Raw genomic sequence first — 20,330 nt, 5'->3', positions numbered from 1 at the left:
TTCCACCAGAGGGCCCACCAAGGCACACAGTAACGCCCTGATTTACAGCTTCCTGTGTTCATGACTACGAAGCCGTTATATAACTGCATCTAGGGTGAAATGTGTCATTTAGGGCGTCTGTGTTCCTAGGGAGAATCACTCATGTTCAGCTCAGAGAGGATCATCTCTTGCTCTCTTTTAAGTAAGAGCCGTGTTTCCTGCTGACAATAGCAACACCATTTTAGAGAAATGTCCTCTATAGCTAACACTGGCCAGTCACATTAAACGTCCAGAATAATAGACACAGTGTGCATTTTCAATTTTCCATGGAAGATTTCTAGAGATGGCTACTAATTTAAAGCCACACTTCCATGAATTGCAAACAGGATCATCAGAAACCAAACTTATAAGCATTAAGCAACATATGTATTTTTAAAATCTTTATTAAAAGAACTATGATAGCTCATGAAATAAGAGCAGGGGTTTGCCTTGAAGTGTGTTAAACTCACCCTGCACAGCAAAAATAGTCAACTGCCTACAGAACAGAAAAGGTTCTGCAAAATATGTATTCGATAGGAATTAATGTGTATAACTTATAAAAAGCTCAAAAATTAAACAAATTTCAAGGAATCTTATCAAGAAGAAGGGAATTGAACTGAGAAGATTTTAAAAATAAGAAATACAAATATTTAAAAAATCAAAACTATGTGAGTTTCCAACCCATCAAGCTAAGAACAGATAACACAAAATCAATAAATGCTGGGCAAGATGGCAAGGGCCTTACCATTGGCAATGGTAGTGTAAAGTGTAAGTCAGTCTATCCACTATGGCAAAGCATGGGATATGCTCAAGAACCTAAAACTGAACTCTCTTATGTGGCAGCTATGGTAGTTCTGGGTGTTCACTCAACTGATCGAGGTCAGCTTCCTGCAGAGCAGGGCTTCTGAAACTGTTCCCAGTTATGACCCATTTTCACCTTAAGATTTTTATATGAACCCCAGAATTCAGGCACACAAAATAATATGTAAATTAAAAAAGTATTTCAAAATAATGCATTCATATACATATAATTTCATCATTAACTAAAGGCAAACTAAATCTGCATACAAAAGAGACCATATGCTTGATTATTTTCATATAAAGAATTAATTCTTGGCTAAATGTCTGATGCTGCAGATGAAGATATATTCAGCATTGTTCAGAACTGGTTAGTATTTTGATTTTCATTGTGGATAGAAACATAGTAGAAAATGACAAAAGACAGATTATATAGAAGGAGACTGATCATTTCATGTTCGCCCAGACCCAAATAATTACATAGAAACTATACTAGCTACAATACTGCTTGGTTAATGACTCAGGCGTATTTCTAGCTAACTCATTTCTATTAATCTGTTTATCACTACATGGCTGTGGCCTACTGGTAAAGGTTCTAGGAGTCTTTATCCTTCGGCAGCTACACGACATCTCTCTGAATCTGCCTACTCTCTCTATGTCTCTGTCTGCTTTTCCAGCCTGTCTTTAATCTGTTCAGCCATTGGCCCAAACAGCTTTATTCATCAGCCAATAAAAGCAACACATATACAGAAGGGCATCCACAAGGCTGTTGTGGAACTTTTTTGTGTGTCAACAAGATTACGATATTTCAGAAACCTCTGGAAACTCTCTCTTAATCCTAAGCCAAAATTCATTTATTCTGTGAAATTCAAAAAATCAAATCAAATAGCAAATTAAAAATTCCTAAATGTATTAATTTTTCACTTAATAGTATAAGAGATGATGTTAGGAAAATACTAAGTCTTTTTGTCCCCTCATATTTAGCCCATTAGGTTTCTGTAAGAGCTAGAAAACTTTGTATGTAGGTAAAAACACTGCAAGTTATAATATACAATAGTTCTGATCTCAAGTGTTTCAGGCAGAATCTATCAGTCTTACATAGCATGCCTCCAAACACAGTGCAAAGTACACCTTGTCGAGTGCTCAGAGTCCAGGCTGCAGGGATATTGTGGGATGCAACACAGGATAGCACTGCCAGAAACACCTCAGTTCTACAACACATTCACTTTTGAATTATTTTATGATTATTTTGTGTTTAGAAACTTTTAACTGTTGCCTACGTTTTCATGATACTCATATGCAGTCAGCCATATCACACTGCTTGGTGTCCCTACCCACAGTCTAAGATGCTATGCTAGAGAGATCCTATAAATATGCTAACATAGATGAGACTAATGGGCTAATTTAAGATGTAAGAGTTAATAAGAAGCCTGAGATAATAGGCCAACCAGTTTATAATAAATGTAGACTTCTGTGTGTTTCTTTGGGACTGAGCAACTGTGGGACCAGGCAGGACAGAAACCTCAGTCAACAATAATCAAAACAACAGTATAAAGCTCCAACCAACAGGGCAACAATTCCTCATAAATACAACTATAAGACTGGAAAACAAAAACATAATCATGACCATTTAAAAAGCAAGAATGTAATTTCTATTAAAATAAAACATTAACAAGAACATGAAATAAAACAATCACAACCTTAAAAAATTAATAATAGAAACAATGGAAATCAAATGAGAAGAAATTATACTGAAATAGAAACAATAAATCTGCAGCTTTGTAGAATACTTGTCATAGTATATGAGGCTGGGTTTATATTTGTGTTTATTATTTTTAAATTTTTATTGTTTATTTGGCTTTTTGTTGCTTGCCTGTTTATGAAAGAGAGAGAGAGAGAGTAAAAAGAGAGAGGGGGGAGAGGGTGTGGAGGTAGGGAGGATCTGGGAAATGTTGGGGGAGGGTAAACTGTGATCAGAATCTATCAGATGGTAAAAATATTTTTAATACAAAAAAGTAAATATTCTCTCCAAGATTAACTATCATCACTTAATTAAATCAAACCAATTTTATTGTGCTTTAGTAAACAGATGTGTATGGTCTTCATTTTTTTCAGTAAAATTATATTGTTTAATTAGAGAAGTTTACCTAGAGTTAGCTGTAAAGCTGTTGTATGTAGTAAATAAAGCTTGAAGGTTAAAAAAGAGAAGCCCTAAAAAAAAATCTATGCAGCTGTGTAGCCAGAGAACTTAATAATTGTAATGAAATGAGCTAAAATGTCTCAAATAATAAATTCCTGACCTTTAGAATTGGAGTCCTGGAGAAAACATAGGGTTTTATCCTTTGAAAAATGGAAGAAGGTGGTGTTATAATGAGGTACAATGATGCTTGCCTCACTTAGGTCCTTTCTAGAGTGAGTGCAGTAGGGACCAGGGAGAAGCCTCCAAGAAAAACAGGTGCCTTCTCTATCACTGCCCATCACTCTTGTTGGAGTTTCTGTCCTACCTGGTTCCCACAGTCATTAAGTCCCAAAGAAGTCACACAGAGGTCTACATTAGTTATAAACTGATTGGTCCATTAGCTTAGGCTTCTTATTAACTCATAACTTATATTAACCCATTATTCTTGCCTATGCTAACCACATGGCTCACTCGGTACCTTTTTCGGCATAGCAGTCACATGTTGCTTGTTCTGTGGCCAGGTCATGACTGCAGAGGAATAGGCTTCCTTCTTCCCAGAATTCTCCTTTTCTCCTTAACCCATCTCTACTTCCTGTCTGGCCATCAGCATTTATTTAAAATATAATTGACAAACTACAGACCATTGTCCCACACCACTTCCCCCTCATTTTTTTAATAAAACAAGAACTCTGAATCTAATATCCTTTGTTAAGCTTTTCTCCTAACCATTAGCTATAACAACTTATAACCAACATTCTAAACAAAGGAAAATATCCATCCATTTTTGGGGGATATGGGCATAATTCTCCAGGCTACTTTCTGCTGGGTTGAGGGTGTTGATAATCTTATGGAGACCTAAAGAAAATTTATAATTATGTTCAAGTCCTGACTGGAGTATCCTGTGAGTCTTGATCATCTCAGGCAGCAGTCTTGAATCTGCTCTGGATGTAGAACTCAGACATCTGGGCCATCTATTCTTACCGGAAATTTCTCAGGTGGTCTTCCTTGATCAAATCTGACTTTTCTTAACTCAAAATGAATCCACAGCCTCTCATTTCCTGTGGAAACAAAATCAAATCCTCTTCTCCAAAGTAACATACCTTTTTACTTCAATTTTGGAGTCAAGGTATGTTCAAAATACCTATCTTGGATTAATTCAGCAGCATTTATAAACAAATATCTTTTAGCAGCTATTGCTCCTTCCTCAGCATTCAAACAATTCAAAGAGAATGCAATAACATACAGTATCCAGACTCTCTTTGTATTTTTCAATTTTATGTGGCTTTTTTTAAACTACTATTTCTTTTGTTTTTAATTTTTGTCTTTTTGAGACAGGGTTTCTTTATGTATCTTTGTCCTGGTACTCACTTTGTAGACCAAGCTATCCTTGAACTCACAGAGATCCACCTGCCTCTGCCTCTCAAATGCTGGGATTAAAGGTGTATACCACAATACCTTGAACTCACAGAGGTCTGTGCCCACAGAGAGAAGACTGCTGAACTTGCCTAAGGTGAGATGGCCCTTTGGGATTCCTGCTTCATGAAAGAGTTTGTGAGACATTCTGCAGGACACAGAAGACAGTGACTGATCTGTCTTTGAAATTTCCTGCTTCATGGCAAAGTCTGCTGGATACCATGGGCCTGTAGGCTGAAGATGGATGCCCCAAAGGTACAGAAGAACTTTGGGTGACTGTCAATTCTAAAATTTTGGAAGGTGCTTATAATATACTTCCTGTTTTACTTAGGTAATAGTATATCCTTCTGGAGCCTTTGATGGAGTTGAAGAATAGATAGTTATAGTTTTTCTTAGTTATGATAAAAGATAAAGTAGATATAAATATTGTAACTTTAATTCTTTCTTGATAACTGTTTTATTATATGTAATTTTACTATGTTAAAGTTAAAGCCTTTTTTTTTGTTTAAACAGAGAAGGGGAAATGGTGTAGGAGCTCCTTCTATTTGTGTGTTGCTATCATTCGTTAGTGGATAAAGAAACTGCCTTGGCCTGGTTTATAGGGTGGAACTTAGGTAGGTAGAAAAAACAGAACTGAATGCTGGGAGGAAGAAGGGCAGAGTCAGAGAAGCCATGGATCCTCTGCCTGAGATGGATGCTGGTTAGAATCTCTGGTAAGCCACTGCTACATGACAATACACAGATTAATGGAGATGAGTTAAACTAATATGTAAGAGTTAGTCAATAAGAAGTTAGAGCCAAGCAGTGTTTTAATTAATACAGTTTCTGTGTGATTATTTCGGGTGTAAGCTAGCTGGGCAGCCGGGATGACAAGTGGCCCTCTCCCTTGCAACAGGTCACCCTGCATCATGCTGGGTTCTAGCTGGGTTAATATGCTTTTCATCCAGTTGCTGTTATTTTGTAGCAGAAAATATAAATGAATGGAGGACTTTCATGTTAGTTTCCTTTTCTGCTATTAACTTTCCCCTTATGATAGGGTATGGTTCAAGAGGCATCACAGAACCTGCACTTTAAACAAAAAGTTCAGGAGTGGGAGAGATGGCTCCGTGGTTAAGAATGCTGGCATTGGCTGCTTTTGCAGAAGACCCGTGTTTGATTCCTAGCACCCACATGGTTGGTCATACCATCTGTAGCTCTAATGCTGCAGGTGATCTGGTGTTCTTTCCCAGACTCTGAGTACACTAGGCATGCACACATTTCAAAACACCCATTTATATAAACAACCTTAATGAAACAACAAAACATAGAATCCAGTTGACAAAGAAAGCTAAAGAATAATTTCTAAATTTCAGCTATCTATCATCTATCTATCTATCTATCTATCTATCTATCTATCTATCTATCTATCATATCAATCATCTAGTTGTCCAGTTCATGAATTCATGATGTTTGTATATATATATTTTGTTGTCCAGTTCATGAATTCATGAGTGTTTGTATATATATATATATACATATACATACATATGTATTTCTTATGCACACTTGAGAATATATACAAAATATAGACTCCAAGCACACTATGGTACTAGATAGATAGAATACAAATGAAGCCATGGGTGTCTTAGTAAGAAAGATCTTATTTATTTTTATTTAAAAGAATATATAATACTAAATGCAGTGGTATATGTCTTTAATGTCAGTACTTGGAATGCAGAGAAAGATGGATCTCTGTGAGTTGGAGGTCAGTCTGGACTATGTAGCAAATTTTAGGCCAGCCAAGACTACATAGTGAGACTGTGCCTCAAAAAGAATATAAAATAAGATGATTATATATTAGTTATAGAAGCCATATACATCACCTAATTCACCGTATTGTTTGTGCATATATAGGAATACATACATACACAAACATATAGTTAAATTGACAAGATTATGGTTAAGGTGGAAATCAGGAAAATCAATGGAAGTACTTTACATAAAAGAAGTGACTTTTGAACACAAATGTAAGAATATTTGTTACGAAAATATCTTCTTACTGATGGGAAACCACAGCCTTAGCTGTCCCAGCTTTTTCCTAGTGTGTATGATGAATGGCTTTCAGAACTGCTGAGATTCTGAGTGCCAACACTAAGAAGACAAGAAGTAGGAGCAGATGACAGGGTAAAAAAAGAGTCAAAATTTCCTAGGTGAGCTTCTTGCAACAATCTTAAATTGGAAACCACAAATCCTCAGCCAGAAGGGAATGGTTAAACAAACAGTACATCCATCTTCATAAATACTACTTAGGACTAGACATGCAGCATTTGTGCGCTACCTTCATTTAAAATACCCTGACCAAAGGGTTTGCTTTAGGTCACAAGTCCAGGTTATGGTCCATCATTTCTGGGAAATCAAGGCAGGAAGTTAATCAACTCGTCACCATTTCTACAGTCAAGAGCAGATGGAAATCCATGCTCCATGCTGCTTGTCCCCTGCTGGCCACTTGTACCAAATCTTCCTTCACTCTTCTCCTAGCCAAGGCCTGGCCTAGAAAATGGTGTCCCCACAGCTGGAGTGGATCTTCCCATTGTAATTATCAATCAACATAATCCTTCATAGACATGTGCACAGCCAACTTAATGTAGCTTCTCACTGAGACTCTTGCCAGGTGATTCCTGGTTATGTTAAACCGGCACTTAAAGTTAATCAGAACAATGAATTTAAAATTATAACTGTATGCAACAGTGGTATTAAATCACAAAACCATCATTTTGATGGAAGTAACAGATACAAAAAATTTCATAGTTTATGCAAGTACAAAACCCCCCTGTGCCTGAGGGGTGACTAGAGAGGAACAGATAGGGAGTTTGAGGTGTTGGTATTTATCTTTAATATTTTTGCTCATTCTTTGAGAATTTCCTACATGCATATAATATACTATGATCATATTTGCACATAACCCACACCTCTCCCTAAATCCTCTCAGATCCCCTACCCACTTCCAAACTTCTTCTACCTCCATGTTCACTAAAATTTTGTTTTGTAATATGTATTTTAAAAACATTATAACCCAGAGTCCAATTTGTGTTACCTATGTTGATATGGCTGATCTGGGAGCTGGGGAGTCAGTGTACTGGTTTATTATTCACCAGTGATTCACTTAGGGCATACATATTTTCTACATAGTTGATATCTGCAAAAATATTCTCAGGAGAAGACTAGGCTACAGAGACAAAAACAATATAGAAATCTGCATTCTTTTCTCATCACTTAATACATATCTCATAAAATTGTCTGAGACTAATTTGTTTTATAGAGAATATAGTCTGTCCTGTTTTTCTCACAGGATAGGTTAGAAGATTCAATAAATGTAAGATGACTTATGGTGTATTAAAACATTGATATGTAATAACAACAAAGTATTAGGCACACACTTGAATTTAAATACTCACAGCATTGACAGATCATTTAAAGTAATTGGGAATCATAAATTAAATAAGCAAACATTTTTTATATAACACGTAGTTTATCTATATCAAGGATAAAGTACAATTCTGGCCCTTTAGGAAATAAACACAGAATTTCTACCTTTAGAAACAAAAATGATTTAAGATAAAAAACCCTGTAAATTGAACATTAAGATTACAAGAGGTCTCAAGATACAAAGACTAAAATATTATCCATAATCTTAAGAGAAAGCTTTCCTAGGTCAAATCATTCTTAGGCTTGGTAGTTTACAATACAACTTTTGTAATAAGCCAATAAAATATTTCACAGGACATCTATATGGTATTCATGGTTTCAATACCCATGTAATTTTATTGTTATTTTCTTTGAAAATTCTAACTTAGTGATGATTAATTAGGTATAGAATTAAATATTAAATATCTCATTTGACCAAAAAAAAAAAAACGAAAAAAGAAAGCAGAAAATAAAGCCCTTATTATGGGGCACAAACTTTTCCTTGGCTGGAGATGGAGCAGTGAACGAAACAATGAAATCCCCAAACCTCCAAGATTGAGTATCTAACAGAGAACACCTACGTCTAGCTACACTGATATCACTGCAGACAGGAGTTCGAGGCAGGGCAGGGTTGGAGGCCATGACTAAGAGCCTGAGATTTTAAGTGGTCAGAGAACAGCTTACTACAAAGTAAAATTTCAACAAAAAATGAAGGCAGCAACAGAAGGTGGTCTGTACACTGCAGGTAGAAGGAGCTAGAAGGAAAGAGTCATCAAGGCAGACCTGCCACTAGTAAGTCAGGACCAGCAAGAAAGCCATGACGAAGGCGCTAGGAAGGAAGGGAGATGGTGAGGATGGGGATATGTGTGTAAGTATCTATGTGCTAGGAAGTAAGGGAGATCGTGAGGATGGAGATGACATGTATGTAATATCTATGTATATGTGTATATGAATGAATACATGAAAAGCAGCAGTAGCTACTTCCGGAAGGGCCTCACGGGAGGGAGGAACTTTTGCTTTTGTTCTTAGTGCAGTGAGGGCCTGAGAATTTGAAGTAAGGACCACCATGATTTGGCAGCTTTTTTTGTCTGTTTGTTTGTTTTTGTTTTTTTTGAACAATGTTTCTCTGTGTTTCCCTAGCTATCCTGGAACTCATTCTGTAGACCAGGCTCGTCTCAAACTCACAGAGATTTGCCTGCTGTTGCCTCCTGAGTGCTGGGATTAAAGGTGTGCACCACTACTGTGTTTTAATGTGATCTTTTCAGCTCCTAAGTCATCTATTTAAGGGGTATCAATGATTTTTTGAGATATGAAAGGGGGAAACATACTCAGGAATACAGGATATGGTAAATCCAGTTGCAGAGTCCTTGGAAAGCTGGATACCATTCACAGGCTGCTTCAAGCCACCTGCCTCTGCCTTTGCCACCCAAGAGAGTGTGACCACCACACCCTCCTCCCTTACTAGAGGTCACATAGGCAGACAAAAGCACTGCCTCTTTTGGGCCACCTAGCTCATGTTTATGGGTGGAGCGAATACCCACTACACTTCCCCTTTTTGTCTGAATATGTAATGTTCTAAACCTAATACAAAAGTATATACAATGATTATTAAGTATTGTCCAGGAGAAAGAAAGGGGTAATAACATAAACAAAAATGGAACTACAACCAAAAAGAACAACATCAAGTAAGGCACACATTCTAAATGTACAGATCATAGGTAAGTGGCAAATTACAGAGATTACTCCAATAGCTGTAGTATCCTGGAGAATCTGGATCTAGTATGAATCTAGTAAGAACCTGATATGTTTTTAGCTAAGATATGAGAGGAGAGTAACTGTGACTATCTAGTCTTCAACCCATCAAAGACCTCAGGAGGAAAATAACATTACCTGAGCAAACAGGAAGTTCAAGCAAACAACTTTCCAAAAATACAAGAAGAGAGACAGAGACAGAGACAGACACACACACAGAGAGAGAGAGAGACAGAGAAGAGAGAGAGAGAGAGAGAGAGAGAGAGAAGAGAGAGAGAGAGAGACAGAGGAGAGAGAGAGAGAGAGAGAGAGAGAAGAGAAGAGAGAGAGAGAGAGAGAGAGAGAGAGACAGACACACACACACACACACACACAGAGAGAGAGAGAGAGAGAGAGAGAGCGAGAGAGAGCGAGCAAGCGCTGGCTACTTGGACAGTCACCCAATGTTTTTTTGTAATGTTGGGGCACCCACCTTTGGCTACGGGCTTAGAATTTGTGTCAGACCATTTTCAGAAGCAGGAAATTTTGAAAGACTGTCCTGCCCTGTCATCAAGGTGCAGAAGTCACTTTTCCTTGTGTCCTGTTGTCCAGAATAAGCAGCCGAAGTCTTGACTATTGACCTCAGTGGTGACACTGAGTTCCTGTCTAAACACCCAATTAAAGAAGTGGGCGTTGAGAGAGTCAGAAAGGAATTTATTAGTTTGACCACATAGGTGACAAGAAGCACCACATCCATTGGGCCAGATAACTCAAGGTCATGGGCAGAGCGAATACCCACTACACATAAGTCAAAAGCATAAGGAATTATTCAGTTTCTTGGGTTCCAGTTAGCTTAAGTAAATGAGAATGAGAGGGGGTTATAAATTGAAAATACAGAATTGAAGTAGATTATAGAGGCCTGCTGGTCTAGTCAGTGCATAGAATCATAGTGCTGAGAATAGAACATTCATACCAATCCTCCACCAGAGCTCAGGGGACAATGAGGAAAGGGGTCAGAAAGAATGCACTAGCCAGAGGATGTGGAGAAGCGCTGTCCCCTGGACATGACATGGCCATTGTACTTATGAACTCATAGGGCAACACCTAATCAAGATCAAGCCTGTTGACATTCTAATAAGGATGAGAAAGGGTCTCTTGAGGTTCCACCCCAACAGCTGAAAGCTGGGAGGTGGGGAAGAGACATTTTTTTTTCAGGTCCGTGACAGCTGGTAAATTGGTCGTGCTTAGGTGGATGGTAACACACACACACACATATGCAGACAGCACTAACTGGACTCAGTGGGTTAGAAACAAAAGAGGACAGGAGTAGGAGGAGCAAGCACTAGGGACTCATGGAGAGAGGGAGGGAGAATTTGGGTGAATATGATCAAGACACATTGAATACATGTATGAAATTGCCAAAGAATAAAAAAAGTTTTTTTTTTTTTAAAGGAGATGATTGCTGAAAGTATGCCTTATAGAATTTCTTTTTTCCCCCTTCAGTTTATTGTTTTGAAACTGGATTGCTCCCAAATCTTGACATTGTGTCATCAGAACTTTGTTCTGGAAAGCTTAGTCTATATGTATTGATAATTGATTGGTAGAAGTTTGGGAGACATTATATACCTGCGAGATGTTGGGGGATGAGCGCCCCCCCATCAGCTAACTGTCCCCTGCATCCACCATCATTAATACCTCCAGTCGATGAAATGAAGATTTGCACCCCTAGCCACAGAAGCTTAGTTGTTTGTGCTGTGACTGGGCGGGCTTATGTTTGAGCTTCTCTTCACTCTAAAGCACCACCTTTGCATTGGTAGTCTGTGACTTCTAATTAGTCCCAGCCTCCCATCTCCCCTCACTACAATAATAAAACACTGCGAGACTGAGACAGCCAAAGAGCTACCATTTGGAACCTAACACGTGCCAGTCCCTCTTCCAACTAGCTGTGGCTTTAAGACTCAGCTTTAGTAATGGACTTACACAGAACTGACAGGGGCTGCTTCTGGGACATACCATCATGAAGTTGCTTCTTCTTCATTGCTAGCTGTGTCATTTTGCAGGTTACTGACTTTTTTCTCATTATGTCTAAAACATATATTGAAGATTGTGTCCATTTGGAATTCTATAGCTTTCTTAGTCTGTTTTCTGATGGGCTAGGAATGGGGGCCTACAGGTAACATCATCTAGCCTTGGATCCATATTGCAGTGTGTATGTGCATGTGTGTGCGCGAACACACACACACACACACGCTTGCTTCCTTTCTTGCTTGCTTAAGACAGGGTCTCCATATATATTGTAGACTTCCTTTTAACTTTCTGTGTAGCTGAGGCTATCTATCCTCTAGGTTTGATCCTCCTAGATCTGCCTCCTGAGCATGAGGTTGTGTCGCTCTTCATTATTCCTGCCCTAACATGCTTTTTTGATAAGGTGTTTAAGTGCATAAAGGGTCCAGTTTTAGCTGACTTGAGGGAATAATACAGGCTAAGTGGTTTTTGGTCATGGGCTCCATTATCTTTTCTAAGAAGGACAATAAACAACAAATCTTCAAATTTTGTATCTCCTTCCATCTTTTAATGGAAAATGATGCATTGATATGAACTTGAGTGTTATTCTTTGAGTGAAGACTTTTGAGATTGCTTATTTTTATAGAGACCAAAACAGAAATTCATGCAACCAAAAGAACCACAAACTGCTTAAGACCACTTGCCTCTGGGATTTTAAGAAATCATTTTTACAAATAATCAATGTCTCCAGACACCATCATCTCATAAATAATTTCTACAGTTCTTAGGGCAAATTCTGTGTGTTTTTCTTGGAAGAAAATTGAAACGACAATACCCACTGAACTAGAGGGCTGTGGAGGGAATGGAGGGTGAGTGCAACATCGGAGAAGGGGTTTTGGTTGGCTTTTGGGACATGTGGCTGTAATGAAAAGATGAAAGTTGGCATATACGCTCTAAATAGAAGGTCTATTCAGTAGAGAAAGAGAGAGAGAGAGAGAGAGAGAGAGAGAGGGAGAGAGACTTTAACATTACAACATAACAATATCAACATCATGGAACTCAGAAGTGGTGAACTGTAAATATTGAATATAGAAACAACCTTTTCTGTTTCTTGTAACTCTGCTGTTATTTTTTAGACTGCTTCCAAGAATTTTAATTACTATAAGCCAACCAACACATACAGCAAAATATAGGAATATGATTTTGTTTAGCAACCCAGGAATCTGAGCTGGAAGTCTACAGGTGGTCTACTTTATTTGTGTCCTCTAAGTATGTGTTTAGAAATAAGGTAGTATTGGGCTTGCAATAAATAAAGAAAGAAATAATGGGACAATGGAAAACACTATTAAGGTAATATATTGAATAATAAGCTCCTCTCGGGGTGTAAATTGTACAAATTTGAAAATACTAAATTACATTTATTATTTAACCCCACATTACTAAACAGTGCCTACTCAAGAGACAAACTTGGTTTAGTATACCAAATTAGAGGCTATTTAATAAATAAGAAGATTTCAAAGCAGGGTTATGCATATAGCTAAAGAATATGTGTGCCTTTAAATATTTCCCCCATTGGTGTTAAGAATATTTTATTTTTATTACCACAAGTAATAAACATGAAATAGGACTTGTATTGGTAGGGACACTTGACATAGAGCTCATCTTAAATACAAATGTATTTAAAAGGACTATCCGGAACCAGTTTTCACATAAGTAGCTTTTGAATACTTCAACCTTTTTGTCAAAATGTTAGTGAGTAAATTCTAAGCATGCTAAAGTGTTCCAGTTGAAATAAATTACTTTATAGACTATTGAGGAGTCTATGTGTCCCAGCTGTATACCGCTTAATGTTAAAATATTGCAAGTCTATGACTTCTAAGAATTCTCACTCTAGAAGGTCCTTTGCTGAGTGGAGCTAATTTAGGTTGCAATAAGGATAAGGATTTTTTTTCCCCTTCGGGTCAAAAAGCTTACATGTAATTTGGGGTGGTGGTGAAAGCACAAGTCCTCACAAAAGTGCTTATAAACCAGACCTGTACATCACCTGTCCCCAATGCTTTCTAACCGCCTGGCCTACCTGTCTGCACTCTGATGGGCAGGGTGGGCTACCGACTGAGTCACTGCCAGTTCGGAACTGGGGACCTGGGCTTGGAATCCATCTTAGGGTCAGCCATCCTCTACAACCTCGTGTCCCCTGTTTCGGAGCAAGTGCGTTTGATTGAGGAAGATCACTTACGACTGAGTTTTTCATCATGGCTTTGACTGTGAAGCCCTCAGAAACCAGGGAATGAGGCTGATGCACCGGGAGCGGCTGTTGTGGCAGCAGTTTGGTCCTCTTCGGCATCTTGTCTGGGCATTTGTTTAAGGTCAGGGTCTCTTTTTCTGCCACCATCTTCCTAGAAATCGTCTTGGTCTTATCAAAAGTGTGGTAGAAAAATCAGGGGTTTTTACAGATGTGAGCAGGAGGTCGGGGAAAAATGTAAAAAGGCGCGTTACTGGGAGAAATTCAACCCCTCGTGGTGCCCAGGGTGATCCAGATGTTTGGCAGCTCCAAGGTGAAGGGAGTTTAGGGGAGGGGAGGGGCGGGAAGAGGGCTGGGACCCGAGGCTTGAGTCGCAACAAGCTTCCAAAGGTGAGCCTCCTGGTTGCTAAGCGACTCGTCAACACTACGGCCCGATAGTCCCGCCCCTTCGTGACGCACGTTTCCTGGGTCTTAATCCGGAAAGGGCGATCGGCGGTGGCTGTCGCAGCCAGAGGAGATTCTTACGCGTTAAAACTACAACTCCCAGCAGGCTTCGCGCATCTGGACGGATGCGCACGCGCACTGGGCCTGCTGGCCGCGCGGGGAGGGCCAACCTGGATGACTAAACCCGAGAGAAACGCTGGTGGGCGTCTTGGGCGGGTGTCGGTGCCCGCGTAGGCCCTGCTTGCCCCGCAGCCACCACCCGCCCGGTGACCATGATAGGTACGTGTGTGCCTGCCAGGTACAACCTCTCTGCGCCGCCCCGCGCCCGTGCGTGGCGCCACGTCACACCCCACGGGTCTGAGCGCGAGCCGCGGGGGCTGGCCCGAGCCACCTGTCGGTGACAAACGGGGCAAAGGCGTGTTCGCCGCGCTCCGCCCGCCCGGTGGGCGTCCTCGGCCCCGGGGGCCCGCGAGTGACCGGGTGCGGGGTGTCCCACCCCGCCCTTGCCCGGGGCAGGCATCCCCGCGGGCGGACACCCGGCTGCACCGCGGCGCCCTCCCACGGCGGGGCTCGTCCCGCACGCTCAGCAGCCTGGCGCTCTGCCACCCCTGAGCGACGAGCAGCCTAGGTCTGCACCTGTCAGGGACTGTCATGCTGTCCTTCACCTCGGGGCAGGTTCAGACCCTGTAGGACTTTTAAGAAGCCCTCAGGAAGCCTTCTACTGGTGGAAATAATGGGCTTCAAAGAGATGGCACCTTGCACCTTCAGTTCTGTCTTTTTAAAAAATGTCTCCTCAAAGATCTGAGGCGAAAGAGTAGCGGAGAGTAAGTGATAGCCAAGGTGGCAGACAGGGTGCAGTCTGATGAGTGCAGCTTTGGAAGCGGCCACTAGGGTCGCCGTAAGCACCGTCAAGTAGGAAAGGTCCTCTCAGAGATGTCAAAGTCCCAGTCACTTCGGGTTCTCCCCCAAAATGAGTAGGAATGCGCAGTGGTGCTGAGCGAATATTCCTGTTTGACGGTTTCCTCGCTGTAGACGCCTGCCAATGGAGTCTTGACTGTGGTGATTTTGTTTGTGGTCTATGCCTGAGAAGTATCACTCCAAGCACGTTTGAAGCGGCTATATCCGAGGTGTGTCCAGAAGACAGATGAGAGGTGGCTTTATGAAATAAATGCTTTACATGGTGCGAGTAGCTACGTCTGCTTTTACCTACGAAAGTAAGGTTAGAGTGCGCACGCAGCCTTCCTTTACCCCTCGCTGGGGGAATCATGCCAGGTCACTAACCTCCTCACTGAAGCAGAGGTGCAAGCGACAGATGGCCAGCTTCTCTCACCTTGGTAGGGAGGTGTGTATTTTTTCTGAACCAATTGGAAACTTGTTAATTTTATAGAAAAGGTACATTTCTATGAATCCTACTGAGCCTTTCAGGTGACGTCTCCTTAAGAGCTGGTTTGTAAACACAAACCTGAACAGAGTCAGTGAACCAAGTGGGAGAGATTAGAAAAATTATGGGAGATTTTACAAGAAAGAAATATTTCATATTTTGAAGAGAATTGCACACGTTTAGTTTCTTCCAACTCAATCTAGTTTATGAATGATTTTTGAGGCGCATATGCCCTATAAAGCTATATAAAGACAGGAAATTAAGAACTAGAAATAATTATTTGTATAAAGAATCTAATAAATTATATTAACTTTTAGGATGGAACAGATTTGGGCAGTTTTATTAAGATTTATCTGGAAGTCTCTTAATAAGAAGTGTGATATCTTGGTGTCACAACTAAATCCATTGCTGACAGAAACAAGCGAGATACAAGGTGAATTTAAGCCCTGTTCCTTCACTTTCACAAACGACTGTTGTATGGTGAACAAGTGTGCATTTTCACACAAATGGTTAAATCGCTGTCTCCCATCCCAGGAAAAGGAACTTGAACTTGCATATCTAAAAAACTGCATAGAAATGTTAAATTATTTAGTTCACCTAGTTTTATTTCCTAGTTCTATTGGTGGCCATTTTTAAGGAGCTTCTGACTTGCCAGTTCTGATTTGGGTGTGTTGATAACAGTCAGAACAGGCGAGAGTGAATCAATTGTAAGGAAGGCCTGGGTCTTTTGCACTTTTGTGAGTCATCCTTGAGCCAGGAAGTGAAGGCAGACAGTCTCTGTCCAGAGTTGTGTTGCAGGTCAGAGGACACGTAGCTATCTCTAGAAATTGAATAATGTTTTACACTGCTCAGCACTACAGAGCTGGTGTTGTTTATCCCTGTACTCTCCCACCTTGCTGTATCCTCCAAGTGCAGGCAATACACCCCCTCTTTCATTGAAGTCCTGATTTCCTGTGAGAAAAATCCTATGGACTGGTTTCCCGGCCAGATATGAGGACAGGGGACAAATATTTCAGTACCCATAAAACGATTTTCTTTTTATTGTTTCAAAATAGAGGGTTCCTTCTTGTCCTGGGGATGGCTTTAAAGGTACTTCCATTTCCCTCTTGGATTATGATTGATGTGTTAAATGTCTTGACCCAGACAAACTTAAACCATAATTTAATTGAAGTCAATGAAAAAGTTTGCCTTTGTGAAGTATGGAAAAAGGATTCAAGATAATGAAAAGCTTCAGAAAACTTAACTGAGAAAAATGTAATTCTGAGCATCTCTTCAAATTTTTTTTTATCTTTTAAAAAATGAGCACTTCTTTGTGTTTAAAATTGAATTTTAGTGGTGACAATTGTGAATTGTTCTAAATGTCCTATACATTTAGGCCTTCGATAACATCAGCTATTAAAGGACATGGGTTCTCACACAATTAAGATAGGAAGTTCTTAAATGAAAGCTCGGTGTTACCCAGGGTTTTTGAGATAGAAATGTAGCTCAGTGATGTAGCCTAGGATTCATTAGACCTGGGTACCATTCAAAGGTCTTTTTTAATTGATTAAAATATTATTTTCTATATCTTGTGGAAAATCTCAGCAAATTTAACTGCATATAAAGATCACACTTGTTACTGTTTATTCTCCAATTTTATGATGTTAGCTATGAAAGTGTTCTCTCTTCTGAGTGCCTGCTGTCCATGTTGTCGGTGGCCCTGTCCTCTCTGACAGTGTCAGTATACATTTTATTATCACTTGACAGCAAGTGTTTTTTTCTTTATTGTCTTGTTTATAGATAAAGGGTAAACGTTTTACTTCGAAATGGGTTTTAGGAAAAGTACTTCATTTTATAATGATTTAATTTTACAAAATCAGATTCCAGCATTGAGCATGGATTCCATGTCTGATACTGTGAGTTGATGCCAACGATACAAGAACGGAGTAGACAAAAAAAAAATGTTTTGTCATTGTAAATATTCTGTCTATATTGACTGTTGGCCCAGCGTCTGGCTTTGTTTTAAAACTTTCCCGCAAGGATTTTCACTCTCGGACTCTGTCGTTGTACGAGAATGTACTGTGCATTTGCCTTGTCCTTTAATAACGTTGAATGAAAGCAGCTCCTCATCTAAGACTGTTTGTCATGAGGGGCCTTGTGCCACCGTGTCACAAAGTGGGCTCTATGGAACTTTTGGAGAGAAGAGTTTGTATAATTTTATTCAGTCCTCTTTTGGGTCCAAAGCCTCTGAAAGAACCTTATGTCCTTTACAAATGTTGGTCCTATTTCTAAAGGCTTTTCTGAAGTCTGCATTTTTTTTTCAAAGCTCTATGGCTCAAAAATGATACAGTAGAAGGACTTGGTATTAATATATGCAAATCTACCCCACCTCTAAAGCTTCTTTGAACCCCCCCGCCCCCTCACACACAAAAGGAAAAAGAAAAAGAAAGAAAAAGTTCTCCTTATTTCAGAATGCTTAATATTCATGAACCAGGTTCAATGCAAAATACTTTATTCTGTTAGCTTTCAGTTCTTTGATCAATGAGAATTGTTTCTTACCTGCTGTTTCTTCAGCCTTTAGTGGTAGCCCAGTGCTTTTTCAATGTTTCTGTTTTAATTTGCATTTAATGAGCTCATTTTAAATGTTTCTTTGTAGTACTCTGAATGGTTTCCTCCTCACATTTATAATATTAAAGACTGAGACTTATGTGACAGCTAGCTGATTTGTATTGCAGCCCCCAAACGTGGTTTATTTACTTCATCACATAGAGGAGGGCTGTGGTTACAAGGGGTGCCATTAGCAGTCCTGTTTCCCCTAGGACTGCGTTTCCTCATCACCTACAACTCTATTAGGCTAGTCCAATCTCCTCACTCCTCTCTCACTAAATAGCATGTTTTCTTTCTTGAATTAATAGATATTTCAATTAACAGTAATCATTCCAGTATCAATTCTTTATAAGGACTATGTTAAGTGATGCTGCCCAGGAATGTTCCGTGTGTGTGTGTTTGTATGTGTGCATTTGTTCTGTAAGGGAAGGAAACAGAAATAGGAATCCATTTATCCCTATGAGCCTATGAGTTGTGATTTACTTGGCCTGATAAGAAGTGCGGTACAGACTTTACTCTGTCCATTATAGAAGCAGAGTGTGATGTTTGTATTCACACTATTACATGGGAATTGTGTTCTGCTGTGTGCTCAATTTAGATATAATCTTTATATATGATACAAACAGAGAGTAATAAGATGAAGGTCTAATATCAGACAATATCCACTCTTGTTCATTTAGGAATTGATGAGCTGCCCAATGGGTAGGCAAAGGAATTTCTCCTTTTATTTTGGTGCCATCCCCGCCATAATTTCTTCGTTTGTCTTTTTTTTCTCTTTAATGTGTTGTGGATAGTATCAACCATATCAACCACATGAATACTTTCTGCCATGGTGAAATTCTACAAAAGATCTGTATGCTTGTCTTTATATGCCTGTGGTTTATGGGCGTTCTTTGTGAAGGTTACTGTAACTGTGATAAAACATCACCATCAAAGCAACTTGAAGAGGAAAGGATTCATTTGGCTTACACTTCCTCAGCACTGTTTAACCTTGAAGGACGTCAGGGAAGGAACCTGGAGGCAGGAGCTGATGCAGAGGCCATGAAGGGGTGCTGCTTACCGGCTTGCTTTCTATGGCTTGGTCAGTCTATTTGCTTACAGAACCCTGAACCACCAGACCAGGTATGGCAGCACCCACAATGGGCTGGCTGGGCCCTTCCCTATAGACCACTAATTAGGAAAATGCCCTGCTTCTTGTCTACAGCCTGATCTTTTGGAGGCATTTTCTTAATTGATATTCCCTCCTCTCAGATGTCTTTAGCTTGTGTCAAGTTGACACAAAACTAGCAAGCATAGGCATTGCACCATGAATTCTGTTTTGTTTAGATGTGGAAGGAACAATTGTGAATTTTTTTTCTGGGAATTTAACTTTCAGGGACCTTTCCTATTGGAGCTAGTCATTGTCATAATTATTTGATTATACATTTATTAGGAATAATTTTAGCTTCTTAGTTTAAACATTTTATAACCAATAGGGTGCATGTTATGGAAGTCAGATTAGTCAGCACTAATCTGAGATGTGAGATGTGAGATATTAGAGGAGGTATGACTTCCTTGTTTTTGAGAAATGATAGGGTGATAAACACTAGTGATTCAAGATTGATAACTGTTACGGCGTAAACGAACGGCAAACAGAATTAGCCAGGCATGCTCAATATAATATATTCAGCTTTAATAAGGGAGAACTTACAAAGCCAAGGTTCCAGCAAAGAGCAGGAAATAAAAGGGACAAAGAAGCGCACATGGATGGTTTTATAAGCTATTTGGGGCCCCGGGGCAAACACACCCCCCAAACAAGGTTGAGATTCCTCTTCATCTCCCCTTTTTGTCTAAATAAGGCAGAACCAAACCAAATACAACTATATACAATTGAAATAAATAATAAATATAAAATTACAAGTAACAAATAATACTAAGTAAGAAACATATAACAAAAGTTTTGCTAAGCATTCTATTTCAAGGAGTCTAAATAATGTAGAGAGTAACTACAATTATCTAATCTTCAACTCCATCAAAGATCTGAGAAGGGGAGTAATATTACTTAAGCAACCAGGAAGAACAAACGAGAAGATTTCCAAGATGTGCAACAA

General features: G+C 39.6%; 2 protein-coding genes across 4 annotated transcripts in view; one reads left to right on the top strand and one right to left on the bottom strand.

The window, feature by feature from the left end:
- Nucleotides 1-14,180, bottom strand: part of Pacrg (parkin coregulated) — a 457,339-nt gene extending 443,159 nt beyond the window's left edge. The window contains exon 1 of the mRNA XM_041680218.1: nt 13,824-14,180. Coding sequence (XP_041536152.1) covers nt 13,824-13,979 — 156 coding nt within the window. The 5' untranslated portion in view covers nt 13,980-14,180. The remainder of the gene's footprint in view (nt 1-13,823) is intronic.
- Nucleotides 14,181-14,338: 158 nt separating this feature from the next.
- Prkn (parkin RBR E3 ubiquitin protein ligase) overlaps nt 14,339-20,330 on the top strand; it is a 1,202,830-nt gene continuing 1,196,838 nt past the window's right edge. For all 3 annotated transcript variants that reach the window (XM_041680301.1, XM_041680299.1, XM_041680303.1), the window contains exon 1: nt 14,339-14,552. In XM_041680301.1, coding sequence (XP_041536235.1) covers nt 14,546-14,552 — 7 coding nt within the window. In that variant the 5' untranslated portion in view covers nt 14,339-14,545. The remainder of the gene's footprint in view (nt 14,553-20,330) is intronic.

This window comes from Microtus oregoni, unplaced genomic scaffold, assembly GCF_018167655.1.
Source record: "Microtus oregoni isolate MIOR12 unplaced genomic scaffold, Mior012 000033F_ref0000390, whole genome shotgun sequence".
Lineage (NCBI taxonomy): Eukaryota > Metazoa > Chordata > Mammalia > Rodentia > Cricetidae > Microtus > Microtus oregoni.
Note: the sequence above shows the minus strand (reverse complement) of the source record. Positions and strands in the feature narration are given on the sequence as shown.